The sequence below is a fragment of the Coloeus monedula genome, assembly GCF_965178545.1.
Source record: "Coloeus monedula genome assembly, chromosome: 6".
NCBI lineage: Eukaryota > Metazoa > Chordata > Aves > Passeriformes > Corvidae > Coloeus > Coloeus monedula.
Genome location: NC_138786.1, coordinates 42,696,247 through 42,723,573, shown reverse-complemented (window position 1 = coordinate 42,723,573; position 27,327 = coordinate 42,696,247). Strand labels below are relative to the sequence as shown.

The 27,327-nt window shown below is 42.5% G+C and overlaps 2 protein-coding genes across 5 annotated transcripts in view; one reads left to right on the top strand and one right to left on the bottom strand.

Annotated features, from left to right (window-relative positions):
• The window catches only part of GSTZ1 (glutathione S-transferase zeta 1), a 9,472-nt gene extending 6,359 nt beyond the window's left edge, over positions 1–3,113 (bottom strand). Inside the window, exon 1 of the mRNA XM_082283874.1 lies at positions 2,980–3,113. Within this exon, the coding sequence (XP_082140000.1) occupies positions 2,980–3,006 (27 nt within the window). The 5' untranslated portion in view covers positions 3,007–3,113. The remainder of the gene's footprint in view (positions 1–2,979) is intronic.
• Positions 3,105–27,327, top strand: part of POMT2 (protein O-mannosyltransferase 2) — a gene marked incomplete at its 5' end in the record, with an annotated part of 26,341 nt that continues 2,118 nt past the window's right edge. Inside the window, 20 exons of one of the 4 annotated variants that reach the window (XR_014226518.1) lie at positions 3,105–3,304; positions 3,946–4,030; positions 4,807–4,911; positions 6,063–6,171; positions 7,162–7,270; positions 8,958–9,117; positions 11,705–11,811; positions 12,726–12,808; positions 13,868–13,977; positions 15,962–16,028; positions 16,840–16,912; positions 18,385–18,463; positions 19,230–19,381; positions 21,049–21,140; positions 23,550–23,626; positions 24,779–24,850; positions 25,065–25,124; positions 25,310–25,420; positions 26,384–26,524; positions 27,187–27,301. Coding sequence is in view for 3 of the 4 variants with exons in the window: in XM_082283871.1 (XP_082139997.1) it covers positions 3,105–3,304; positions 3,946–4,030; positions 4,807–4,911; positions 6,063–6,171; positions 7,162–7,270; positions 8,958–9,117; positions 11,705–11,811; positions 12,726–12,808; positions 13,868–13,977; positions 15,962–16,028; positions 16,840–16,912; positions 18,385–18,463; positions 19,230–19,381; positions 21,049–21,140; positions 23,550–23,626; positions 24,779–24,850; positions 25,065–25,124; positions 25,310–25,415; positions 26,384–26,524; positions 27,187–27,301 (2,102 nt within the window). Of the gene's footprint in view, positions 3,305–3,945; positions 4,031–4,806; positions 4,912–6,062; positions 6,172–7,161; positions 7,271–8,957; positions 9,118–11,704; positions 11,812–12,725; positions 12,809–13,867; positions 13,978–15,961; positions 16,029–16,839; positions 16,913–18,384; positions 18,464–19,229; positions 19,382–21,048; positions 21,141–23,549; positions 23,627–24,778; positions 24,851–25,064; positions 25,125–25,309; positions 25,421–26,383; positions 26,525–27,186; positions 27,302–27,327 lie in introns of those variants that run through there. The other 3 variants (XM_082283872.1, XM_082283871.1, XM_082283873.1) reach the window with 3 other exon arrangements.

Sequence of the window (27,327 nt, the reverse complement as noted above, 5' to 3'; positions counted from 1 at the left end):
GAGCAATGTTTGGAGGAGAGAGGGCTCCTTTCTGAAAGTAACTGTTCCTGATTTGGGCATACAGGTAGCATCACTCTCATAATAGCCTTCTGGTTATTCAGTTGCACCTGATGTTTCCAGCAGTACATGACTGACCTTGAAATTATTCCCTATAAAGCTTCCTTCTTTGTCCCTATTCAATATTGCTAACTTCTATCCCGTCTTAGATTTCTGAAACTATTTCTGCACTGATTGTGCCAAGCACCTGCACTGGGTATTTGCATGGCATGAACTAGCTTTTCCAGCCATGCAGGGAAAAGCCAGAACTCTTTCCAAATAAGAAGAGCTTCTCTGCTGTTTGAGACGAAAGCCACAAAGACAGGTAATTCACCTCTACCTGAACTATAACACTGAGGCAGCTTTCCCAGATGCTTCCACCCTGGCCAAACTCTCACCTTTTCAGATGCCATGGTAAGTGTGTGCAGTCACCTCCACAAAATAAAAACCACCTCTGTGTTTTCCCTTTTAACTTAGCTGGAATGGGGGAAGGCTTCTCTCCTAAAACCAATCAGGAAAGGACTGTGCCCCCCAGGCTGTGCCCAGGACACAAAAGCCAGCCAGTCAGATTCAATCCTGCAGTCATTGCAGTCACCCTCTCCCAGCCCTGATATCAAAACCATTAACAAGATTTAAGCTTGGAAGGATATTTGGGAACCATTCTTATTTCTGTAGCTTTTCATCCAGAAACAAATAAGGTATCTAGAGAGCCTCCCAGGCTGTCACCAGTTGCCAACGCAGAAATCTAACCATGGAGAACAAAGCAAGAAAACCAAAGCTGCATGCAGAATTTCTGTTTCACTAAGGAATGACTGCTAGCTCCTGGAATGGGCTACCTTTGCAGGGAGATTCCTTAGTGTACTCCTGTAGCCCTCCTCCCACCACTACTGGCCACTGCAGGGGATTTTCTACATTGCAAATGTGGGAGTAGTTGTTACTCTGCTCCCAGACCAACTTTGTGCAAAATAAAAATATTTCTTTTTTATGTGTCCTGGTCTTTTCTTTCCACACAGGAGGTTAGTAGTCATGTATGTCTCTAAATAAACCTGTAATCATGTCTCTCCTTGCTTACACAGATCCCATGACATGCCATGAATCTCTCTGTGTCTCTACCCTCCCAAAATGCATAAAAATTTTTCCAGAGACTGGCAGCAAGACAAAAGAAAGCAGGGAAAAAGAAAGCCCAATAATAGTCTGTCAACAGAAAACCAGAGAGACAGAGAATCTTTGTGTTCCAGTCCTCTTTGTAAACTTGATGCTTCTCTTACAGTTTAGATTGGTTCAAATAACTTTAAATGAGGTATGTCTTTGACTAAATTAATCAGATTTACTGGAAAATTACTTATAACTGAGAGGAAAGTGATGGCAGTACTGGTAACACTTGAGTGGACAAAGTATTTACTGATTTTCTTAAATTCTCTGCTCCTGGGATCAGGGCATTAGAAGTATCAGCTATGTTCGTTTTTCAAAGGTCTAGCCTGCGGAGTTGCAGGGAAAGAAACAGAAACGATGGCTTCAAAAGAGAAGCAGAGCATTCATGAGACACTGATTTTACTAGCTTTTCCTGAGGACCTTGCTAATGGTTTTTTGGCTCAGAAATTTATGTCCTTCACTACATGTTTTGGACTCTGGCCTCTCAGCTAGCAGAGACATTTCTCCTGATCCTCTCTGCAGTTCTTTTTTTGTTTTTACAGCCTGTGCTATCATTTGGAATAAACTGTGCTAAGATAATTGCCTTGCTCTGTAATTTCAAGGGCCTGGGGGATTTCACCAAAAAGAACATGGAAACCAACCCAGCATTCAGCTGGGAACTGTCTCCACAGGCTGTGGGCCTGGAGTGTTCTCCTGAGTTCATGCTGTTTTGCTCCCAGCAGCAGGGCAGATCACAGGCAAAAATAATCAGCTAAGTCAAGACTAGAGACAGCAGAAATGTTTTGTCCTCAGTAGGCAGGTCCCAGAGTGACACTGTATCTTCCTCAGAGGAAATGCTGAGCATGGGCCAGAGAAGTATCAGGAACGAACTGCCTGCATTTACAACCCTGTGGGATAAAATCCCCAAAACCTGCAGTTTAGACTGGTTGGAGCTGGATGATAGCAGGAGGACAGCATTTTCTTGGTGTCTACTGCAATTTCTGGTTTGGTTCTATTTTCATTTCTGGCAATCAGTGAGGAAAGTTTGGGCTTAAATACCAGTCCAGAGTAAAGGTTTGGGAAATGCATTTCACTGTTGTGGAAGATGGAAGAAACACTCCAAACTTTGTGTTGACCTCTCAGGTTTCCTGTCTTCTTCAGTACGGTCTCCTCTGGATACCACCTCTTTCCAGGTGATATACGGGATGTACTTGGAAAGGCCAAATCTCTCACCTTTCCTGAGAGCCATTAAGCCCAGCAGCCTGCACACATAGACTGCTTGCTCCTTGGGGACTGGGGTAGGGGACACCTCGGTGTCTGAAAGGTACCGCTTGGACTCTGCTGGGTTCAAATGTAAAGCAGAAATAACAGATTTGCTCCTAAATTCTCAGTATCTCTGCAGCAGGACTTGGTGTGAACAGTGCAGGCGAATAAAATATGGTTAGTAAGCACCACCGCTAAAAGCATTAGCACGCTAAAGCATTTTATTTAGCATGGGGTTAATTCCTTGCTTTCCACTGCGACAGAGACCCGGCTGCAGACCGGGGCAGCAGAGGCGCTGTGAGCGGGGGTGGACTCCTCCTGAGAACCGCCATCCCGGGCTTCCCGGGATGCCGGGGCACCAGAATCCGATCGTGGCCGCGATCCCTGTCAGCCGCCACGGCCGGCGACAGGGCCGAACCGAGCGAGGCCCGCTCAGGCCGAAGGCGGAGAGCCGCCGCCCCAAGCCCCACTCCCGCCGGCTGTGGCGCCGGCATCGCCCCCCGCTCCCCTCCCGCCCCGCGGGGAGAGCGCGGAGCCAGCGCCGCGTACCTTGGCGGCGGCAGCGCTCATTGCCATCCCGGCCTCCGCTCAGGGCTCGGCGGCTGCCCGGCGGCTGCCCGGCACCGCATCCCCGGGACTGCATCCCCCGGCATGCCCCGCGCTGCGTGCCCAGGATGCGCCGCGCCCGGCGCGGTGCAGCGCGCGGCGGATCCCCGCGGATGCCGCCGCGCCAGCGGGAGCCCCGCCGGGGGCCGGGGGGGCCGGCGCGTCCCGCCGCCCCGCCCGCCGCGACCCGCCCGGCCGCGCTGGCCCTCGTCACCGTCCTCAGCTTCGCCTCCCGCTTCCACCGCCTGCGGGAACCGCCGCACGTCTGGTACGGGCCGGGGCGGGGCGTTCGTCCCTCCGGCCGGGCAGTGCCCGAGCCCCGGGGTGCGGGTGGGTGCGTGTCCGCCTCCTCTCGGCCACAGCGGCCGGGACTGCGCCCTGACGCCCGGCCCGCGCCCCTTCCCCGCCCCAGCCACGTCCGGCGTGGGAGGGATCCCTGTTTATCCCAGGCAGGTGGAGGGACCGGGACCGCGGCAGTGAGGGCCACGAGGAAGCGCTGCGCTTTCAGGCTGGTCCGGCCCGGGTCCTGCGCCGCTCCCCGCTGCTCTCGGGACGTGCTGCAGAGAGGGCACCGGGTCCCGGGGAGACTTTGGGGATCTGTGTGTAGCAGGCTGACTTTTTAACCTAAGGTCAATTTGGAATCAAAAGGGCAAACCAGAGGTTTTGGAGTGATTATATCAAACTCTTTTAAAAAAGGACCTTTCCTAGAATGGTTGAAATGCTGTCCATGATTTCCCACTGAGTATAACACATTGTCTCATATGGAATGTATGGCAGTAACCCCCTGTACTATAAAAAGCATAAGTAAAAACACATTCCTGGGTATTTTTTTTTCTTTTTTTTCTTTGTCTTCAGCGTTATAGCAGATTGGCTATTGTGGTTTGTGTTTTGTTGGTGTGTTTTTTGCAGTTGGGATGAAACTCATTTTGGGAAGATGGGAAGTTACTACATTAATCGAACCTTCTTCTTTGATGTCCATCCTCCTTTGGGGAAGGTAAACTGCTTTTCTGTTACATGTTTCAGAAGCCACAGGAGTGGGCCAATAAAAGTCTGGCTGCCTTCTGGCCAAAGAGTGTGAACAACAAAGTCTTTCCTAACTGTTGTTAACATCATAACAATTTGCATTCTGTGTCCAGAGCCTCAACTTGCAACGTTTTGTCTTCACAAAAATGCTTCTAATATAAGAAAACCAAACAATATTGCATGTTAGGTTTTTGAAAGGTTCGACATGAAAAAATCAATGTGACACTTGGAGGGCATATGTAATAGAAGCCTACATTTTAAAGGAAGCAAACAGTTCCTGATAACTTGTGAGCAGATGAGATGCCTTCCTCAAAGTATCCTGAGGGCACTGATTTCTTGTTCTGTAAATTAACTTGTTTTAGCAACAGTGTGTAGTGTGGATGAAGGTGCATCCTCCTGCCTCGTCAAGGTTATCTTCCTTTCAGACTGAGTCTCCTGAAACTAAAGGAATAGGGAGCTATGGGAGGCTACAGAATTCTCTCTATTCAATTCCACACTTAGTATTTTTCTTGAGCTTGCAGTCATCCTTATAGACTGTAGCCAAAATAATTCTGATTTTGCCTTAGACAAAGGGCAATATGTATGCATGTGATTCCTGTAAATAAACTCTTTTTTGGATGATGTGTCTGAATTATTTGTCCTCTGGATCAATGTGGCTTCTATAAAAATCTTATATGCTGCTAGCTTGGATACTTCTTCCTCCAGTGTGATTTTTCCTGACCAGTTTTTTTCACCTTTCCTTTTCAGATGCTGATTGGACTTGCTGGCTACCTTAGTGGATATGATGGTACATTTCCTTTCCAAAAACCAGGGGATCGATATGAGCAGCACAACTACGTAGGAATGAGAGGGGTAAGGCTCTGTGGCTAGCATCAAGCTGGTTAACTTCCCTGTGCCTTCCAATACAGAGTGTTACATCATAAGAACAGCTCTTCTTGATCAGGTCAGAGGCCTATTTAGCCTGGTGCCTTGTCTTTAAGCTCCTTTGAAAAGTATTAGTGGTTCTATTGTGAATAAGTCTTAATGTCTGGCTGTGAGAGGCCAGATAAGAAATTAAGGTGAAAACTGAGGCCAGCTCTTTCTGCTAATTAGTGAGATTACACTGCTGCATGGGACAGATATCTTGCCTGTTCTGGAAAGCAAACATTGCTGAGTTTGAGCTTCTCTCACTCCATTGTGCCTGGCTAATCTACTGAGGAGCCAAGGATATCAAAAAGCCAGGATCTTCCACTGACACCTGCGGTTTGCCACCACCAGTGACACAGAGCTGAGTATGCTGATGGAGCCTGGGACAGCAGGGCAGAATTCAGAGTTGTATTCTATCTGAAACCCTGGCTGCACTGTATTTTGGAAGACCAAGAGCCTTATAACTGACAGCAGATAAGTCAAAAAGAGAAACAGTGGCCAATTACTACCACCTAGAAAGAAAACTGAAAACTGGGAAGGCATGTTTTCTTAGTTTAGTTTCCAGAGGTTCATGGTTTTAGATTTCCCTGAACCAAAGGTGGGAGAGGTGCTGGAACCAGACATTAAAGAGAAGAAATTCTACTGTGGTCTTGCTTTCTTTTGTTTTGATTTCTGCTCTTTCTCCTCCAGCTGTCCTTGGTCTTATTTATGTAGGAGAGGGGAATCTGGTCTGCTAAAGATATAAGGTGCAGGTGTATTTTGTTCTTAGATTTCATAATCTAGTATCTTGTTATAAAAAAGTTGTGTGTAGTGGGTGTGTAGTGCATCTGCTTGACACATCCTTTTATGAATATCTGGTGTAGTCTAGCACGAGTGTGACTGACTTGTTACTAACACCTCTGCAGAACAGAGTAAGCCTCTGTCCTCTGAACAGGGTCTTTGTTCAGTTGGCTTTTGTCTGATGTTCTTTGTAACTCAGTTCAGCTGCTGCCGCACCTCCTGTTGTTGTAGGTATGGAAGATGAAGGAAAGGAGAGGGTGTGAGGTCTTGTTCACATTGGGTGGGGTTATAACTTCTCCCATGATCTTTTCCTCTAGTTTTGTGCATTCCTTGGCTCCTGCCTGGTTCCCTTTGCCTACCTCACAGTATTGGAACTGTCAAAGTCACTGCCAGCAGCCTTACTCACAGCTTTCATCCTTATTTTTGGTAGGTGTTCCTGCTACAGCAAAATTGAGTATCTTAACTGTTCAGATAATTTAATTTCTGGATTATCATGTGTTACCTAACCAGGGGATGTTTGGGTTAATGAGAGACTTTCTGAAGTCTCTCAAAACAAAGAAGCAAAGTAATTCCACTTTATATATATATATGAGGCTTTTTAATTGGAGAACTTTACAGTCTTGTTTAGTTCATAGGTACTTCTGTTATTTGCATAACCACAGTATTGGATTAGGTTTCACCTTAATTTTAAACATTTTTATAAGGTGGATGGTCAGGAATGATTTTGCCCACTAGTGAAATATTGATGTTTCCCATATGAATTATAGAGATGTTTAACAGCCACTACATTACTTTAGAAGAGTTCACAATAATAAATTAGTAAAGTTCCATGTTGAATTGAGCCAAGTGGAGGAATTGACCTTAAAAATGGAGTTACCTAAATAGGCATTTTGTGAGGACACACAGGTATTGAGGCATGGAGACTTAAAATATCAAAACCATATTAATTTTTTATAGGTACCATATGCAAGATGATTTCTCCTCTGGCATCCTCTGGCACCATGGCGATGCCATAGGTAGATCATTGCTGGCTGTAATCTCCATCTGAATATGTTACCAGCACTTTCCAAGTGGTGTTTCACAGATACTGCTGTACTGCCTGGGGGGTTTTTTTTGGGTTTTTGTTTTTGGGGTTTTTGGGGTGGATTTTTTTGATTTTTGGGGGGTTTTGTTTTTGGTTTTTTGGGTTTTTTGTTTGGTTGGTTGGTTTTTGTTTTTGTTTTGTTTTTGTTTTTTGTTGTTGTTGTTTTATTTTTTTTTGTTACCCAGATAGAAGTTGAAATGTTGTGATCTCCTGTTTCTGAAATTTCCCTCCTTCTTCTTGTCTTGACTACATTGAGGAAACTGAATTCCCACAATCTTAGATTCACTTCAGAACTGCAAGTCTTTTTGACATTGCTGTGTGTTTCTTTGCAGATACAGGCTGTATTACTTTGTCCCAATATATCCTGCTGGATCCCATTCTAATGTTCTTTCTCATGGGAGCTGTTCTGAGTATGGTGAAATGTAACAACTGTGCAGACAGGTAAGATACAGATGATAATTTTGTTAAACTATAGGTATTCAACTTGCACACAGTTGAAGTAATGTCTGCCATTGGTGATGTGTGAATGGCTGAAATGAGATTACTTCAGGAAATTTGAAGGTGAAAATGACTGTTGGTAGGGGAGAGAAATTTTTCCTGTGAGGGTTTGTGTAGTTAGGGAGAAAGTATTGTGACTGGGGTACACCGAGAGAATATTAAATAGATTACTTTAGCATGAAAGGAAATGTCAGCAGAAATAGTTTATGCAGTTTATGGAACCACAAATCTGGAACAAGAAGGTTAAAGCTTTTTAAAACTTCCCAGGGGAAAAAGTTAATAAAGGACATGATGGGTCAGAGAAGGAGGAATGAAGGATGGTTGTAGCATATTCAAGGCCTTGGTCCTTAATGGCAAAATTATTGTTATCTTGAACCAGTTACTTTGTTTCCAGGCTGGAGAAACACAACTTATCTGTGGCTGTAAGCACCTATAAAAATCCTGCCATCTGAGGTAAATAGTGTAATTTGCTTGATTTAGAGAAATTGCTACAAAAACTTAGAGGGAAATACAGCCAGGATGATCCTGAATAAAGTAGTCAAGTTGCTAAGGATTTTTGCTGTAGACCATCCAGAGAGGGTGGTGATTTATAGGTATTGGAATATGTCAAAAGGCTTCTTTGTGGCTGGGCTGCAGAGAGTAGTTTCCTTGAAATGCATCCCAAATTCAAAGACATAAAACCTCAAAATTCTGTGTTATATATGAGCAGTTTTTTATTTCATTAAACATTCAAGAACTGATCATATCAATCTTATTGTGTCTACAGTTCATGTGGCTGAAATGCAGCCTGCAGCATCATGTACTGCTATCCAAGGCCATCCTTATCTACATCACGTTCCCCAGGGTGTGTGAGCACTGAATTACGGGGCAGTGCTGGATCAGCTCTGTGTGCCTTGACCTGAATTTATTGTTCGTATCTTAGAAATAATCCTGTTGGCAAAGTAGTTGATATTCCGCAAATTAAAAGCCAACTCTATAGGTATTGTGTTGCTTAGCAGGTCATGGGGATTTTGTCTAGTCAAAATAAGTGTCAAGACATTAGGAATCAGTAGGAACAGGGTTTTAAATTCTGCTGTCATTTTTTCTCATCTCTCTTCTGTGGTTCAGTTTTATGTCAGTTTATAATTTGTTTGCCTTTTGCTGCTGCTTTTGTTTGTGTTTTGGATAGATATTTTCCACTAAGGCTTTCTTGCTTTAGTAGGGGAGGCTGCTCTTTGTCTCTTGTTCTTCCCCATGTTCTTAAATTTCTGAGAGAACTAAGTTTGCACTTTATGGAGCAAAATTCTTGTTTCTGTTCTCCGAACTTCCATCTAGTCAGACTTTCTTCACACTACTATTTCAGCTTATACCTGGTGTCTGTGTTTCCATCCTTGAATGGGAGATCTATGGTTGCCCCAGCTTAAGTGTACCTGAAGCCTGTATCAAGGTTTCACAAGCCTGTATCTGAAACCAGTATCCTTGCATGATTCTAAACTAAATGAAAAACTTGTTTTTCCACTCCTTATGAGCTCCTGAGAAGATGGACTGGAATTTTGTGGGGTAACTGATTTGTTATTTATTTTTGTGACCGCAGGCTGCCCATTCATGTAGCCATCATTTTATTTACTGACTTGCTCTACTGGTCCTACAGGCCATTTTCTGCCTCCTGGTGGTTCTGGCTGAGTCTGACTGGTGTGAACCTTGCTGGAGCAATGGGGGTAAAATTTGTTGGCCTTTTTGTAGTCCTCTTGGTTGGCTTGAACACAATCTATGACCTATGGGACTTGCTGGGGAACCTGAGCCTGTCACTGGTGAGTTTCAAAGACTTTACTTTAAGGGTTTCTTTGTTTTGTTTGCTTTGTAATTCTCCTAGTCTTTGACAACCCTAACAGAGGTACTCGGTCTGCAGCAAAGAGGGGCATCTGATATGGGTGATGAAAAACAGAGATTAAGGTTATAATGAAGAAACTATTGCCAGACTTTTGGAAAAAACCAAGCACACTTATATTAGCAGGACGTAATGTATACCAGCACAGCAGAAAGATTGTTACTTTTTCCTGAGAGAAACTGTTACCATTCCAGTTGGCTGAATTTTCAGTCTAAGCTGAAAATGCTCATTGGGAATGGCTTTGCAGTGGCCCAAAGCAAGAGGTTGTCCAACACTGTTACGTGACCTTCCAAGGAGTATGTGCTGCCTGGCAGACAGGCATGTCTTGCAGCACTTAGTTTGCATGAGCAGCGTGAGCTCAGGCTCTACTTCATGAGAGTAAGGGGGCATGGGCTGCATAGCAGGCGCATGCAGAGCATCATGAGCCACAGAAATGCTCTACAACTTGCAGTATCCATAGCCAGTCCAGAAGAACAAGGCAGCCATAGCCTTGAATTCACACACATTTAGTTCTTCTAAGCCCTAAAAAATTTGGTAGTGGGTTTGAGTGTCCTGGTCTAATATATTGCATTTTATGTTTGTGGACTGTGAAATCTGCTATTTGGAGAAATACCTTGATGTACCATTTGCTGTCTTGCAGCCAGCAGGAAGACAAATTCTTCAGTCACATCTTTTAAAAGGTGTTCAGCTCTCCTCTTGTCTCAGCCTCTTCTGAATCTTGAAAATTCTGTTTCTTTCACTTACTGTTTTTGTCTCATTTGTCTTATAAACAGTGGGGGCATGGGGGGACTTTATGTATTCCTGATGTGTGAAATGTTTTCTTTGATTAATATGAATCAATACAGGCTGCAAAGATTCAATGTTCCAACTCCAGAGAAACACTTCTTGAGCAAAGTCAGTTAATTGCATTTGAAATAGAACAAATCCATCATGTCTAAGTTTTCTGCCAGCAGACGGCTGCACAGTGATTTCATTTGTGCTGCTGGCAGCAAAGGCAGCAAACCCTTGAGTGTTAGAATATGTAAAGAAATTTACTCCAGAAGGTAGATGCTTGCTGAATAGCTATTTGGCAACCTTGGTGCTTGAGGAGAAGGGAAAAAAAAGGTGAGGATTAATCTCCTGAAAGCCTGAATAACTTATCTCTGCATTTGTTAGGAAGCTACTTATGATTATTTACATGCAATTTTTTGGGGACTAACTTGATTTCTGGAATTCTCAGCTTGTGTTGGTCCACTGTTCTGGTTTGCTCACTGCTGTCTTTCACATGCAGTTTCTTCTTTTTTGACTTTGCATTGAAATCTTTAGTTAAAGAAAACCTTGTCATGAAAATTGAAGCATCTTGAGGCCTTTTTAAGTAGGGAACTGGAGGTTAGTTCATGTGCCTCTCCACTGCCTATATTTGGTTATGTACCATCAATCAGCATTGTTCCAAGTGTCCAGTGGTTATTAAGTGTTCTGCTGAAATACTTGAGCTGAACAGCTCTTTCCTTTGTTACCTTCAGCGCATTTTGCAGTGTGTTCAGCTTTTTCTATTACTTCTGAATTAATTGATTCTGGTACTAAGGGATGGAGAATGATTACCTTAATGATTATGATGATTATGAGCTTAATGATATGATAGGTATCATGTTAAAAAAATATGGAGAATAGCAAGTGCATCTGATTTCATCCACTTTGAAGTTAGTGTGGGCATTTAGGATACAGGTTTTGCTATTTAATATTTTTTCTTCTTCCACAGCTATTTATTATCCACCCTCTATTTTACATTATTTACTCTACTACCAGCAGTGTCAGTAGGATGTGAAAATGTAGTAGCTTCTTGGGCATCTGTTTGCAAACCATGTTTTCAATTGGTTGAAATAAAATATTTTGCTTTCCTGTTGAGACAGCTGAATAACAGGTTTTGCTGCTGACTTTTCTGTAGCTTCTGGGTGAACAGCACTAGAAGTTGCAGTATGAGAGCATTCTTGCTAAGCAAGGTGATTTCTGTGAGTGAAACATATCTAGGTCCCCAAGAAGTCCTGATTACATTCACATTTGCATAGACTTATTGGGGAAGCAAATTTTCATTTGCTGTCTTGCTCAGCTTTGGTAGTTACTATTTTGGAAGCCATCTCTTTGCTGGGATTTTGGGTCAAGATATGTACCACTGATAAACAAGTTAAGGTCCTTGCTCTCAAAGTGTTTTCAGTGGGAGCTGCCCAACCTCCTTTGCCAAAGGTAGGGATGCTCAGCACTTAAGAATGCTAAACTCTTCTATTGCCTGTTTTTGTCCTTTTTCCCATGACCCTAAAATTTCAAGGTACCATAGCTCCAGCTTTTGGAGATACACAGCAAGGTTTGCCTCAGTTTTTACCTCTCTCTGGGCTTTTCTGAGGTAATTCTGCAGCCTGGTAAGCTTTCTTGCACAGCAAGCTCCAGCCATAGGACTGCTGCTCAGAGTCTTGTGAAATAAGGAGTGAAGTTGTTCCTGCAGCTGCACTGTTTGATCCAGGCTGTGTTTGTTACAGGTCGTGTTTGGGAAGCATTTACTGGCTCGTGTACTCTGCCTCATCGTGCTCCCGCTTGCCCTCTACATGGCTATGTTTGCTGTTCATTTTGCAGTGTTAAATAGAAGGTATTTCACAATGTTTTCTCCAGAAGAAGAATTAATTGTCATTGCTTTGAATTAAATGCTTTTGGTTATATAGTAGTCCACTTTCAGTGTCAGAAGCACAGCCACAAGCTGTGTGTTTGTTTAATTCCCTTCCCCAACTCTAGTCAAGCTGGCAGTGAAATTAAATTTGAGCTTGAGACTTTCTGAAATGCCAAGCAAGTAACCTAACAAAACTTTCTGTCTCATTTTTTTTTCCTGCTTTCTTTCCGGGACCTGAAAATGTCTCAACTGCATTCTTTGTCTTTTAGTAATTAAAGTCATTGCATTCCTGAAAAATGGCAGTGATTAAAAAAGTCTGAGTGTGCCTGAAGGGAGGGCTCTTTTCTGAATGCCTGCAACCAAGGGATGCTTTTACAAGGAAAGAGCTAGTAAAATGGCCAAGTAATGTTTTCCGTATGCCAGCATTAAAAAATGAGGTGAATAAGCATTTCACCGTAGAAAAAGAATAGAAAAATAAATGTTATTTTCCAGTTAAAGTCGACTGGTCTTACCACTAACCTCTTAGCAGAAATAAGACTACAGGAGCCACAGAGAAAGGCTTTGTTAAATCTGTCCTGACAGCAGGTCAATTTATGTGTTGCAAGAACACTTCCAAAGACAGTTCTGGTGCTTTGTGCAGTGCCAGCACGTACATTTTTGTGACCTCAAGCCCTTGTAGCTCTGGACAGTTTCCTGCAAGACTGTGTCTATCTGCTGTGATTATATACGTTAGAGAAGTGTGCCTCTAGGGGAACTGCACCCACTCTTCTTCTTCTGATGCCCAGTCTGGTTTTATAATTTTTCTTCTGTAAAAACAACTTGGTAATGCATGGCAGAGGTTTGTATGCATGTTCAGTGAGACTTCGAATTGTGACATTCTTTGCTCTCTCTTGTAGTGGTCCTGGAGATGGTTTCTTCAGTTCAGCATTTCAGTCCCAGCTGATTGGGAACAATCTTCATAATGTCTCCATTCCAGAGCGTGAGTGTCCGAATGAATAAAGCACTCTGAATGTTGTCAGTGTACATGAGAGCTTAAATAAAAATGGTGTCTCCCATGACTCAGTGCAGGGCAATGTGGATTATGCCTTCCATGGTCGAGGTCAGATCCGTGCTGTTCCTCTGTGCAGCTTTATGTATTGAGAGAAGGAAAAAGGCTGAAAATACCACTATGTTCAGTGCATGGTCACTAGCTGTTTCATCATATTCTATCTGGAGGGAAAGGTGCCATTTTGAGAGATTTGACTTGTGTACATGCATTTTGTTATTCTTTGGTTCTATATTGCTTGAGACAACAAAAAAATTATTGTCCTGCTCACCTTAGATTTGTAAGTGTTCAGATGTGGGTTTTGTTTCCAAAATATGTGTAAGTGGAAACTATCAACTTGTGTAATACAGTGTGCCACTGGTCCAGCTGTGTTGTATTCAGAATGGATCTGAATTTAGCGAAAAGCTCTGTGGTTGTTCCCTAGTCCTCAGGTTGGCTAGGGACTACTGAGCCTTTAATATGGTTTAGCTTTGGTATTAATTGAGCTTTTTTCTGCCTGTTCCCTGCTCCAGAGCTGCCACTGGAAGAGCATCAGGTCTTCCAAGGCTGAGTTCTCCCACGTGCTGGAAAGGAAGATGTCTTAAGCCAGGGTATCAGCTCTGCTATCCGGTAGCTGAGCTTGCCTCCCTTCCCTCTTGTATTGCTGTAGGGGTTAGCAATGTTTTAATTTGACTGTATACTCTTAGGGAAAGCTATCTCAAAACTCTCATTATGAAATTACATACCAAAGAGTGCCTTAGCACTTCTGTTTCTGTTAAAACTCAGTGGGAGAGTTTTAAGTGTTTCAGCCAAATGTTACATAACTGTTTCACTGAATCCGGGTTAGGGATGGGAGATAAGCTTGCAATGAGCCCTGTGGAGTAACTTGTCAAACAGGAAACAAACTTACATCAAAACAATGGAGAATGCATGCCTAATCGAGCACTGTAGACTAGCGGGGGGAGATACAGGAGAGCTGCCTTATGTCTTTTTTCCTCCTTGTTTCTCATGCAGATTTGGCTTATGGGTCTGTGGTCACAATGAAGAACCTTCGGATGGCAGGGGGATACCTTCACTCCCACTGGCACCTGTACCCGGAAGGCATTGGGGCTCGCCAGCAGCAGGTTGGTGTGCTGTGGTAGTATGGCCTGTGACTACAGTCACTGACTGACTGCCTTTGCATTTAGCATTAGGGGTGATGTGATGGGAGCTATGTGTTTACTCAGCATCTGTTACCCTCTTAGTGCCACAGCTGTGCACTTGGCTTGGAACTCCAACTAAAAAGGAGGCTTGAAGCGATCCTACCATGTTACACCAGAGGGGTGACCTACAGTAACAAGGCTTTGCTATAATAGCAAGACCACTGTCCATAAATGGAGTCCAAGAGGACTTCAGAATAGTCTTCCATAATGAAAGTTACCTCAAGGAAGGCTGTAAAACTGTGTTTAAAGCAAGTACATTATCTTGCAGGTTTTCTGGCTGTAGATTAAAAGCAAGGGAGTAGGACTGCTGTGTATTGTTTTTACTCCAGCCACTGGCCTCTGTGGCCTTACATGAATTCCTCTCCTTTGTGCCTTCCTGCCTTCATCTGTCACCGAAGAATTTGTAATGCTTTGCTCATTAAATTAGATACTGTACATTTGTAAGCTAATGTAGCCGTATGGAAACCATCTGAACTAAGGGCTTCTCATTAAATGATTAAGCAATAAGTGAAAGTAGAAATCAGAAATCATGTAACTATCTCTAATTAAGATGTACGAACATTGAGTGGAATACTTATTTTTGTCCATCATCATCAAGCTTCACAAATCTTTGCCGCTTCTGCACTTTTACCAAGATGTATTCTGCAGCTTGATTATTAGTGTCTAAAAATTGTTCTGAGGTCCTTGAAAGAAAGTTACCAGAGAAACACAAGTGTTTGGTTTTTAACTCCCTGCTGTCTCTGTGGTGAGAAGGAAGTTTTCAGAAGTGAAAACTTGGTCTCAATCTTTTTTTCCTGCTGCTTGTCACAATCAGAATTTCTAATACTCTAGCATGACAATAGTGTTTATGGTAGTATATGGAGATGTCATGCCAAACTGGCTCAAGCACAGGCAAAATTTGAGTGCAGATCATGCTTTATGATACTAAAAGCAGGGAAAGGCAATTTGGAGAGGACACTAATGGGAGTTCCCTGTGGAAAGTGGGAAGGGATGGCGATTTTCCCCCTGTGCTCCCTGCCCTGATGGTAGGACAGCAGTAGGGTTCTAGGGTAGTTTCAGGGCTCTGGAGAAGGGAATTTAGGACTTGGAGGAGGTTTAGAGAGGAAAAAGTGATTTCTCTGCTTCCACTTTTCCCTCCTCTCCTAATGGCTTGACCTCAAGGTATGAGGTTCTATCTCCAGTTCTCCCTTTTTCCCCACCCTCAGATGCTCCTCTGTGTTCTGCCTCTCACCCACCCACTGGGCCATCTGCTCCCACCTGAGTGGGAGGCACAGGTGTGGCACTGGGCTAGGGTTGCACAGAGCATGGCTTGCTGTTCTGTAAGAGTAGGGTGGGTGAAGGGAGTACAGTTCCACATGCACTGGGGAGCAGCGCCTTGGTATAAGATGGTCTCCCATGTCCATGGTAGCAGCAGATGTAGTTACTCTGTGTGAGGCTGAGCAGGCTGGCAAGGGTTAGCTGTGTAGCATGCGTGGCTGTAACGGGTTATCCCTGAATCCTGTTGTCAAATCTCTACTGTCTGTAAAACCAGTGCTGCTTCCATCTCCTGGTTCAGAGAGTGGTCAGTGATTATTCAAGAGTTCTGGTCTGGATATCCTGTTGTTGTAGAAGGAGCCTCTGAAATAGGGTGAGAGGAGGTCAGACTGTGTTTGGAGCCTGTTCCCCATGGTGCATGTGAACTGCCATGAAGTGTAGTGCTTCTGAGGATGGGCTATATACTGGCTAAGAGGTGTCATCTGGGTTAAGCAGTGGCCCATAACTCGTTTCCTAGGGGGCACTGTCAGAAAAGTAATCCCAGGATTTCTGTGTTGTTGGTGCATTTGGGGCTTTGATTTGTTGGTGAATGTGTGACTGCTATCAACAACTTTTTTCTTGTTAGGTAAAATAATTAATCCTGTCATTTCAGGTCACTGCCTACTTACATAAAGATTTGAATAACCTGTGGATTATAAAGAAACATGATTCAGATACAGGTAACAAATACCAGTAAAGTGCCTTTTATAACTGCTGCTTCTGTTTTTGACATAAATATTCTGAGTTCTTTCCAGGGCAGAGTATCCTTCATGGTTACGAGAGGGAGAAGAGGAAGAACAAGGGGAAGCTGTCTCCATCTTGATTTACATTGTGTGTGTCTGCTGTGTTTTTGGTTCTTCTCCAGATTGTACAGCTGAAGTAAATAAGCTTTTCTTAGCTGAAGGTTGCATTGACAATTTTTCAGCTGTGTAGGGCTGCAAATAACAGCAGAGAGGAAATCAGTGTGAACTGAGTTAATATTTTCTGCAGTCTGTTATTGTGGCTAGGAGTCTTGGGGAAGTTGGGTTCTGTTACAATCTGGTACATCTTGTTTGACAGATTTTTGTGGATGATTGCTTGGGACAAGATAAGAGTACTGAATGTGATGATCTGTGGTTTGTATGGAAAGCTGTTGATTTAGATTATGTAGTGTGTGTAGCTGAGGCATGCTTGGTCTGGCAGTTTCCTTTTTTTACCTGCCACATGTGTTTATAAAAATTAACAAGAATTGTCTAAACAGCAAAAAATGTAAATAACATAGGTATCTAAGAAAAATTATAATCAGTGTTGCAAGAGTCATTTATAATTCACATTCTTGGGAGTAGCTCTCAGGGTTAGAGTCTAGAACAATGTTTTACACCAGGCTTAGAGTCAACACAATACTTTATTTTTGCTTTGTTATCTGCTTGAGGCATGAGTATCAGCAAGAAACTTTCTAAGACCCTGGTAAGTTTGTAAGTGCATTGATATGATCAGTTCATCTTCCTTCAGCAGATCTGTCTGACCCCTCAAGCCCTGTGGAGTTTGTGAGGCACGGAGATATTATTCGTCTGGAACATAAAGAGTAAGGATGATTTCTGGGATTCAAAGAGATTATGTGATTGAATAGAACTGGTGGGAGACTTGCCCTGCTGGAGATTATGGTTAGATGAGCACAAGCAGGCTGTGTGACAGAGGTATCTGTATATCTGAATTTCCAGTGTGAGGTTTGTAGAGTTTTTCTTTTATGGTTAATGTTTTGAAAAGTGTCTATTAAATGAGAAACTTTCAAGATAGCCACACAATTTATTAGAAATACCTACCTAAGCAGCACGGAGATTTGTTCAGGTGTGTGAGGTGTGATAATCAGGGTAACTCTTCCAGAGAAACAATTTCAAAACCCTCATTCTGTTCCCTGTCTCCATGCTGAATTTGCTAGGCAAATAGAGTATGGGTTTTTTTGTCAGTGTACTGCAAGTATCCTGTTCCTATATTCATAGGCAGTACCCACCCACTGAAATTCTCGAGAGCACTGAGATCATAGCACCTTGGATGAAAATGGAAGCTGGACACTTCCCTCTCTGCAGGGAATACCTTAAGAGGAAGCAGAGGAACCCTAGTGACTTGATATTTGGTCTTTGTCTAGTCTAATGTCACTATGCCAAAATGCTCTGTGCTTTCACAGCTTTGATTTCTTAACCGAACCTCTAAACTTTTGAGTCTGGAAATCATGTTGTACTGTATTCAGTATGACATGTACAAATCATTGCTTAGGTTTCCAAAATGATTATAAGACTATTTAAAAAAAATTTTTAATTTGGGAGTTTACTATCAAATATACGGTAATGAGGATGATAAAATCTGGATTGGGCAAAATGGGTTGAGTCCCAATGAGGTCTCCAGCACGGGAGTGACTCGGCGGTGCCGTGGCAGGATCCGGCGGGGCCGGGCTGTGGCGCAGCCTGCGGGACAGAGATGTCCGTGCGGATGTGGCACTGCCAGCGGCTTTGGCAAGGACTGGCGGGCCATGGCCACATTTCTCTGGTTGCTGCAGTTGGCAGACCCTGCCAGGGTAGGAGGCTCTTTGTCTGCACTGTGCTGGTGCTAAATGGTGGCCACTGATTTTCCCCTAAATGGCACAATCTTTCCCCTCAAAAGCAAAACTGATAATCGCAAAAGTCAGGATCTTGCTTTTCTTCTTACAAGACAGGTCTGTTTGTCACACTTTTACTGTTAATTTAAAAAAAAAAGGGAAACAACAGAGCAAAACGAAACAAACCTCTTTTCCTTTTAGAGGTGGTAGATTGTAGTTTGAGGGTTGGACTTATTCATGCTGTCATCCTTTTCTGTCACTGCCCAGTGTGGCATAAGCTCAGAGTCACATGCTGGGAATTGACAGTTTCACTTCATGTCCCCCATCCTGTTAAGGCTGCATCGTGCTGTGCCCTCAGCTGGAATTCAGTGGTTAGAGTACTGGCAGATCTCTGAGTGGCTCAAACCAATGTTCTTATCACAAATTGACAAGGTTCAAAGGTTTGACTTTTAATTTCATTTCAGAACTTCTAGAAATCTGCACAGTCACCAGCATGAGGCTCCCCTGACAAGGAAGCATTTTCAGGTCACTGGCTATGGAATAGTAAGTGAAGGCAAGATAAAACAAAAGCTGCTTTTTTGGGAGAGTTCATATAATGCCAAGGCGATTTATTATTGCTTTTTTTAGTTTGTTAGCCAGGATGATAGATGGACATCTGCCATCCTGAAGGAAAAACCAGGTGTAGTATGATTATATTATGTAGTTATCTCATATTTAAGGTCTATTTAATGTGAACACAGATAAAAAAAAAATTTAAACTTTTACTGTCAGTCTAGCTTTGGCAGCATTCAGCTCCAGAAATGACAAACTGAGCAACCTTGAAGTTGCTCTGACAAGTATTATTTTATATATTTGGCCTTGTCACATCGACAAGTGTTTTTTTGACAGAATGATGACAGAATTTTGAATCACGGAGATTAAATCTGCTTTGAGGGCTGAATTCCTAAACACAAAGATCTGTTGCCTAAACCCCTTTTGTGAAGCAGCCAAGTTACCCCTGTTTATGCTGTAACTCTGAGCTACAGTCAAGAATGAATTGAAAGCAAACAAAATTAAGGTTGGAAAGATAGAGGTATATTTGTGAGTGGTTGCTTATGTCTAGAATGATGTCTTCCTGATGGGGAATCTCTCCTCTGAACTGTGAGTGAGGGTGGTCTGGGCTAGTTTGTTTAGCTTTGCCCCCAGTAGAGTTTCAGAATTTCCTGTTTGCAGTGCTTCAGTTCTGTATGTCTTCTAGTTTGGGCATTCTTTCGTTTCTTTTTTCTGTTTTTGTAATTTTTTTTTCTCCAATGGTATGTTTGCCTGACAGAATGGAACAGGAGACTCCAATGACTTCTGGCGGATTGAAGTGGTAGGCAGAAAGACTGGGAAGCTCATCAAAGTCCTGCGGAGTCAGGTCCGGCTAACCCATGTGGCCACAGGCTGTATATTGGGCTCTTCTGGAAAGACTCTGCCAAAATGGTAAATAGTTTGTAAACCCCATCCAAGAGGATGCAAGGCCTTTAGCTGACATGTTCCTTTACTCAATGGTACTTTTAGACTAAGCAATAACTGCATATCCTCTATTTCTCTAAAAGAATAAAAATGTAACTAGCAAGTGCTAAATATATGCCCAGAGGGAAAGATCTGGGTTAGGATTATGCAGTGTGTTACAGTGAAGGTATATGGCTCTGAAAAATATTATCCCTTACTGAGAGATCCAAGAGTGGCATGGACATAGATCTCATCCTCTGGTAAGGCCAGGACAGGATGACAGACATGTTCTTTAATTCCCATTTTTTCCTTGGGGTTTGCAAATATCACTGGAAACTGGGGCAGTTCATACCCCAGTTCATAATCTTCAAAATTACCTTCTATTGGTATTAATTTACCTTGTGATTAGAAGACCTTCTGCCATTTTTGCATGCAGCACCTGAAGCAAGGCAGTGGTTACAAGCTGCTATTAGCAGGGGTCTGGGTTTTGTATGTCCTTGAATTCTCTATCTTCGTCATTAAAATGAGGTGTATGCAGAGACATCCAGGCTCACGCCCAGGAAGCTGCCCTGTCTGTAAAGCTGCACTGTGTGGGATGCTGACATGGATCCTGAAGCAGAGGCTGTGCAGTCACGTCATGTTGCTGCTGTTTTGAAAGCTGCCTCCCTTTCTGCTGCTCTAGGTTTCCCTTCACTGTGTTGGGGTAAAACCGCATTGTAAGGAATCCTGTGGATGCTGAATCATAGTGAGAGCAGGCCGGTATCTCTGGCACCTGCATGGCCAGGAGTGCAAATGCCACTTAGACGTCACCATAAAACTGGGCTCATGGGTAAATAATGTGTTCAGTTAAAAAAACAAAAAGCCAGTTTCCATCAAGAGCATTCAAAAAAGGTTGTGAATTGGGGTTTTTTTTTCCCACTAACAACTTACTATGTGAATGGAAGTTATTGCCACAAAATACTGATAATAGTAAGAGCTGAGGGGAAAAAATACTTGTTAACTGCAAATCAGGATGGTTAGAGTATATCAGATTTTTATATTTTTTATATTTAAAAGGTAATAATCACTGTCCTTCAGAGAATTTAATAGTAATTATTTAATGGATTACTTAATTAGTGAAATTTGCTAAGTGGTGGTTGATAGAAAATTCCTTATTAATCTGTCATATTACTGCCAGATTTGATGCACTTTCTCCCAAAGTCTTTGATGTGACCTACTAGACATAGGGTGACAGACTAAAGAACAGTTATTGGTATCTTCTAAGGTAATTGTTTTGTTTCTGTAATACAGTTGTTGTAGGTATGGGTTTACTTAAATTGATGATGGTGGTTTCCTTTGAAGGGACTATAAGGGTTGAATTGGAAGTAGTTTCTAGTTGGCAAGGTGCATAATTTTCAAAAATCCCACTGTTTATATATGGACCTTAGAGTTTTTTAGGTGAGAAAGTGAGAAATGTGGTTCAACTGTTCTGTGGGATTTTGATGTCAACTGCCTTGCAGATCTATTTTGGTTTCTACATGGTTCTCATAGCATGTAAGAATGCAACTGCTGAAGCGTTACAGAGAAGTATAAAGCTAAATGGGGAAAAATTAGACACAAAATGGAAGTTTTGAGTGTTCTGTGGGGTGGTGGTGAACTGTTCTGCTGATCCTCAGGGGCTGGGAACAAGTGGAAGTCACCTGCACACCATACCTGAAGGAGACACCCAATTCCCTCTGGAACTTTGAAGATCATATTAATCCTAAATGTAAGTAATTTATTTCCTTTTCCTTTGAAGGGTGCGTCTTGGCTTGCTGTTAAAGGAAGGGATAAGGTATCAGATAGCAGTAACTGGCATTCTGCATTTGAAATGTCTGTGGTCTTTCCCAGCTTAAGTGCAAACCTGCTGAACTTGAGCCTGTGCAGGGATGTAGAGCCCTTTTCTATTTCGCTGATTGTACTGGAAGCTGGTGATAATGCATGAAGTGTAGTGGAAGTATAAAGACTTTTTAAAGGATTTTGAGGTATGAATGTATTAAAAAAGCACTCCAGTACAGGCTGTTATTTCTAATATTGTTTAATTGGGAATTGTTGTCATTGATATGAGTGTGTCATATATATTTCAAAGATTTTTTTGAAAAGCTAGGATCCACTCTGTTCTGGTGTATTTTTTTTCCTTCTCTTACTGGGGGTGTGCTAAGTAATGACTTTGCAGTACCATCAAGAAATGAATAGTGTGTGACAGAGATCTAAGTTTGCCTGTAATGACAGGTTGTCATGGGTTAGCAAAGCATAGTCCCAGAAGTGATGTTCTTGCAAAGGGGTGCTTACATCTCCTCTATGACCTGACAGAACCTATCATCTGGCCAGTTTGAATATGGACAATTTTTTAATCCACTTAAATTCTGACCGCCTTTGTGATCCACACTTAAGAATAGACAAACTCCGGGCAGAGCCCTTTCTTGTTTCCGGCGCTGGCACAGGTGGCTGCGGGCCCCGTGTGGGGACCAGCGGGCCCAGCCCAGGCCCTGCTCGGGCCAGGCTGGGCTGGGCCACGGCCATCCTGGAGCCGATGGACCTGTTCCAGCCGTGGAACCCCCACAGTCCTGCTACGTGCAGACAGAGCAGCCCGGCTCCCCCTCTCCAGTGCAGCCAAGATTCAGCTGAAGCTGCCCTGCTGTTCGGCAAAGATCATGTGTCCAACAGCGATAAGTGAAATTCCAGCTGCAAGGCCAGGGTGAGATTAACCCTTTTAGTGCTGTGAAGAGCTGAAAACCTGAGGGAGGAGAAAGAGGAGATGCTTAAAGCTGAAATTCTGTTGTAAAGCTATGATGCATCAGACTACCTGTTGTAAGTTCATGAAGGCATGGGGGGGTGGAGCATTCAACTTGTACTTGTGAGCAAAAGCACCTGTGCTGAGATAGGCAGATGCTGACGCAGCTGTAATTCGATGAGAAGTTTGAACAGGGAGAGATGGAAGCGATCAGGACTCTTACTCCACATGGAAAGGGGAAAACCTCTGTTCCTAGAGATGCTCCTGGAGATAGTCCTAGAGATGAAGATGAGGAGGACCCTTTGCTCCCAGGGAAGGAGAAGGGCCTCTGTTCTTAGAGATGAAATGCTCCCAGAGATGGATGAAGAGAACTTTTGTTTCTGAACAGCTCAACCTTAAGATTGTACCCCAAAAACTTCAAGAATGGACCCTTGAAAGCAGTTGTGGAAAAGCTGCAAGTTGGGGAAGGGACTCACATGTGAGCAGAGAACCAACCCGGGCGGCTGTCTCGTTGTGATAATGTTTTCATAGCATGGGCAAGAGAGACTCCTCTTCCTAAATGGACTGAACAAGGGTATTACGGAAGTGGTAAACAGACTGAACATCTCAAGGGTTGTCTTTTTACATTGTCAGTGGGAGAAGGGAGAAAGGTGGGGGGGAGGAGAAGTGTTCTGAAGGTGTGGTATGATTTTTTTTCCCCTCTTTCTTCTTTTAGGTCTGTTAATAAACTTCTTTATATTCTTTCAAGTTTTGTGCCTGCTTTGCTTTTCTCCTAGTTCTTATCACAGAAGGTAAACAGTAATGAGTATTTTGGACCAAACCACTACACAGGTGGGCCTTGCAGCCTCATCCAGGAGTTACATATGTTTCACAGGCTCAACTGGCCTGGGTTATTTAACACAATTTTCATCCCATGAATTTCAGGCGACTTGGACTGAGTTCCAAGTTATTAAAACATTTAGTTCTTCCTGTTCTTCCTCCTGTGAAAGCAACCAAGGGAGAAAAATCCTGGGCTGTTGACTTTGTATAATTTCCTCTTTTGTTGTAATGTATTTTACATTCCCATACTTATGGCTCATTTACAGATAAACAGCAGGCTATGAAGAGTATGTCTCTAATTTCAGCCAGAAATACAAATCTATTTATTTCATGGACTTTTATCTATTTTGTATTGCTCCTGGAAGTAAAGGAGGAAATTGAGGAGTACAACAATTGTAAAATTCATTGGGGGATACTTTTGACTGCAAACCACTGTGTTTAGAATATGAATAAATTGCATAGAGAATTAAAAGAGGTTCTGGAAGCAGATTTGTTGTAGGAGGAGAGAGTTTAGTTTATTATAAAAAAGGCAAATAAAAGTAAACCATACAAACTTCTAATCTATTTTTCTCTCTTTTTTTGAAGTGCCCAATATCAGCCTGGATGTTTTGAAGCCTTCTTTTGCAGAAATTCTGCTAGAATCCCACATGGTTATGATCCGGGTAGGATATCATTGATTCTAAATTATAATTTTCTTCCTCCTCTCTCTTGCATTCAAAAAAAACCCAAAACATAGCACATTCTGAGAGATCTGGGTGATGGCTGCAAGCCAGGGCAGAATTTACATGCCCAAGCAACCTACTTGAATTTATACTTAGAAAAAAGGATGGTCTTGGAGCTAAATCGTCCAAGTCAAACTTTGGAAGCCTTAGGCTTAATGCCTGGATCTGCTGTTGGTGTGATCTAGCTACTAATGTTTTCCCTACCTTCCTGTAAGGCTTAAAGTAAAATTAGTATTTGTGAGGCAGGAGGATATTACTGTGGTCAAAATCAGAAAAATCAGCTAAACAGAATTTTTAAACAGAATTTAGAAGCACAGTAAATGTTTGGATTGAAAATGGAAAACTTCTGATATTTTTCAAGTTCATCAAGGAGCTGTGATTTCTGGTTTACTTTTTATCTCTGAATATATATATATATATATATATATTTAAAAAGAGCAGATTTAATATTTGCAAGGTGGACTGCTCTTGCAGTCCTTTTCCAGGATTGTTCTTTGTACACTTGGCCACAGCTCTTCTGCTTCCAGCTCCTCAATTCTTCATCTGAAGAATAAGAAGTTACTATTTTGAGAAGGGAGTCTGGGGTTTTCTCTGCTACTGTTTGTGAAGCTCTTCTCAGATTTTAAAGAGGAAAAAAGTAGTCAAGCACATTATTGTTAGTACTTGAAAAGTGTTTCCATGGCAATTAGTGATAATCCTGTCTCAGGTAAGGAAGCACCTGCATGAGTTTCCATGGGAATAATCTTTGAGGCTTTTCTTTCATAGTGGAGGGAAACCTGTCACACTAGTCTCTTAATGAAAAAAAGGTTTTGCTTATGCAACATGTATCTGCAGTGGCAGAAAAGCTGGAGAAGAGAAATAAGAGAATACTGCCCGTTATGCTACCCAAAACCCATTTTCACTTGCACAGTAGTATTAAAACATTCATACTCCTAATTGTGACCATTGTGGAAGATGATGTGTTTATGTAGGTCAAAAAAGAACTTTCACTCAGGAAGAGTATTGAGGTATGTTTGTGTACATGGACATTTCTGGCCAGACATTGCAGCATAACTGCCTGCTTATTTAAATTTTATGTTGACTTACCTGCAGGGAAACAGCGGCCTCAAACCAAAGGACAATGAAGTTACATCCAAACCTTGGCACTGGCCCATCAACTACCAGGTATATTGATCAATCCATTGTCCTTTCTATTTTCAAGTGCTTTTGCAGTGCCTTTTGAAGCACAACACCTTGTAGTTGCATTGAAGATGCTGTCAGCTTTCTTTTGTAGCACCTGAGATGCATGGATGGGAATTTGTCCCACCTTAAACACTGTGCAAAATACAAACTGGACTGATGAGTATCCGTTTCTCTCCCTTCTGATCTCTTTCCTCAGGGACTGCGTTTTTCTGGTGTCAATGAGACAGATTATCGGGTTTATTTGCTTGGAAACCCGGTAAGTTGGAGTGGGAGGTTCCAAGCCAATGTCTAGCAAATTTTAGCTTAGTCTTGCTTCTGCCCATGACAGTGTTTCTTTTCCTTCTCCTTTTGGACTGTCTCTCTTATTGTACTCTTAATGTTTGCATGTCACATGCACATGTCCAGCATAAAGTCCCAAATCTTTCTTTTTCTCTTGTGTAGGTGATTTGGTGGCTAAATCTGGTCACTATTGGATTATATCTTCTGATAACACTTTGCACTGCAGTGGCTCTGAAGAGAGGTGTCCAACTGACATCTGAACTCAAAGGTGAGGTCAGTCTTCCTTTTCATGAATGCCTTTTGCAGGCACCTTAAAAGTGTGTGGATGGGAGGACTTCTTATGTCAAGGGTTGGAAACCACTGAGCTTGGATTATCAAGCGGTGTCCACAGGGAAAAGAGTGGGAACTTCATATCTGTAGTTTAATAGTGAGCACCACAGATCTTCTACAAAAGCAGTGCACAGCTACTTACATTGGCTGCAAGGGGTACAGGCCAATTAATCAATGTCCTGCTCTCAAGCTTTGCATGTGCCCTGTACTCTGTAGTATGCACAGTGTTTAAAGACAAGAAATATTTTCTGATATTTATGCAAAGCAAATGACAAATGGAAGAGATAAAATGATCCTGTGTTATGTCCATTGCCAAGGTTATGGAGCTTTTCACAAGCCCTAGTCAGTCATACTCTGACCATTCCAGTTTACATCAGTGGTTGCTTCATTTTTTAGATCTCCTTGTGGGAAGTCAATTCTAAAATGTGATGGGAAACTTCTCATTTATACAATAAGCTATTGGCTAAGCTGTATACAGACACCAGAGCTCTTAGTCCTTTCCCCAGGCTCTGAAAACTAGGCACCACTTCTTTCCAGGAAGGGCTGACAAAGTGATCATCTGGATGGCTCTTGTTGCAGAGACAATGAAAACAATCAGAAACCAGAATCACCTGATTAGTCTGATGCACATTCTGAGAAACTGCATGTTTGGTCTTAACATAGAGGGTGGTCAACCTCCTGCCATGCCTTGAGGCTTAGGGCTTTCTGATAACTGTCCTCCTGAAGAGTGCTTGTATACTTATAAAGATTGCAGATAGGATGTTGCAGAGGCTTGAAGCAATTCCAGACCAATACATGACTTCCTGGAAAGATCATTCCTGTTGAGTTTGCTTAGTGTGTTAAGGTTTGCAAATAGGAACTGTAGCTGAGTTTTTCTCTGCTGAAGTCTGTTTATTTGTGTTCCAGAACTGTCCCGAGTTGTGCTACATGGTGGAGGGCAGATCACACTGGGCTGGCTCCTTCATTACCTCCCTTTTTTTATGATGGGTCGAGTTCTCTACTTCCACCACTACTTTCCTGCCATGCTTTTTTCCAGCATGTTGACAGGTAAATACTGGAGTCTTGGAGAAGACAAGGTAGGGGAAAAGGTGATATGCTGTTAAATTGAATGTTTTTCTGACTAAAATGTTTATTGTTTTTATAGGCTTTATGTTTGCTCATGCAAGGTGCTTGAAAGCATTGACTTAGTCAAAATGTTTTTCACAAAGCAGCTGCAGTGCCAATTTTTGTTTGGTTTTTTCTGGTGGTTTTGTTTGTTTGTTTGTTTTTGTTTGGTTGGGTTTTTTTGTTATCACCCTGAAGAGGCAGTCATGTCTAGTGCTTAGGGCATTTAAATTTAGAGATGGGATTCCTACTCTCTGCTATTTCACTGTTCTTATAGATTCTTGTATATAAGTTACTTCCCTCTTTGTTTGCTGCCCCCACTTTTCTGTCATGTCTGTTTATAATTTGGCTTTGGTAGTTTTTCCTGTGATTTTATACCAACTTCATTAGCATCAGGGGCCCAGATCTCTTTTGCATTTATTCAAATGGAAAGGTAGGAAAAAAGAACCTTTGCTAATACAAAACAATCTCTATGGTTTTGAAGGTTACCAAGGTAAATGAATTTAAAAATTGACATGGTCCTCTGGTGTTAACAGAGTTTCGTCAGCCTAGTCTCTGAACATAGCAGCTCTGCTCTTCTGAATTCTACCTCTTCCTTCTCCTAGGAATCACCTGGGATGCATTACTGAAGTTCTGTGCTGGGTTCCTGTCACCCAGCACTACAGCTAGAAAGGTATATGGAGGCGGGTTCCTGGCACTGGTTCTGCTCATCCTGTACAGGTGAGTGCTGAAAGCTGAACTTTGCA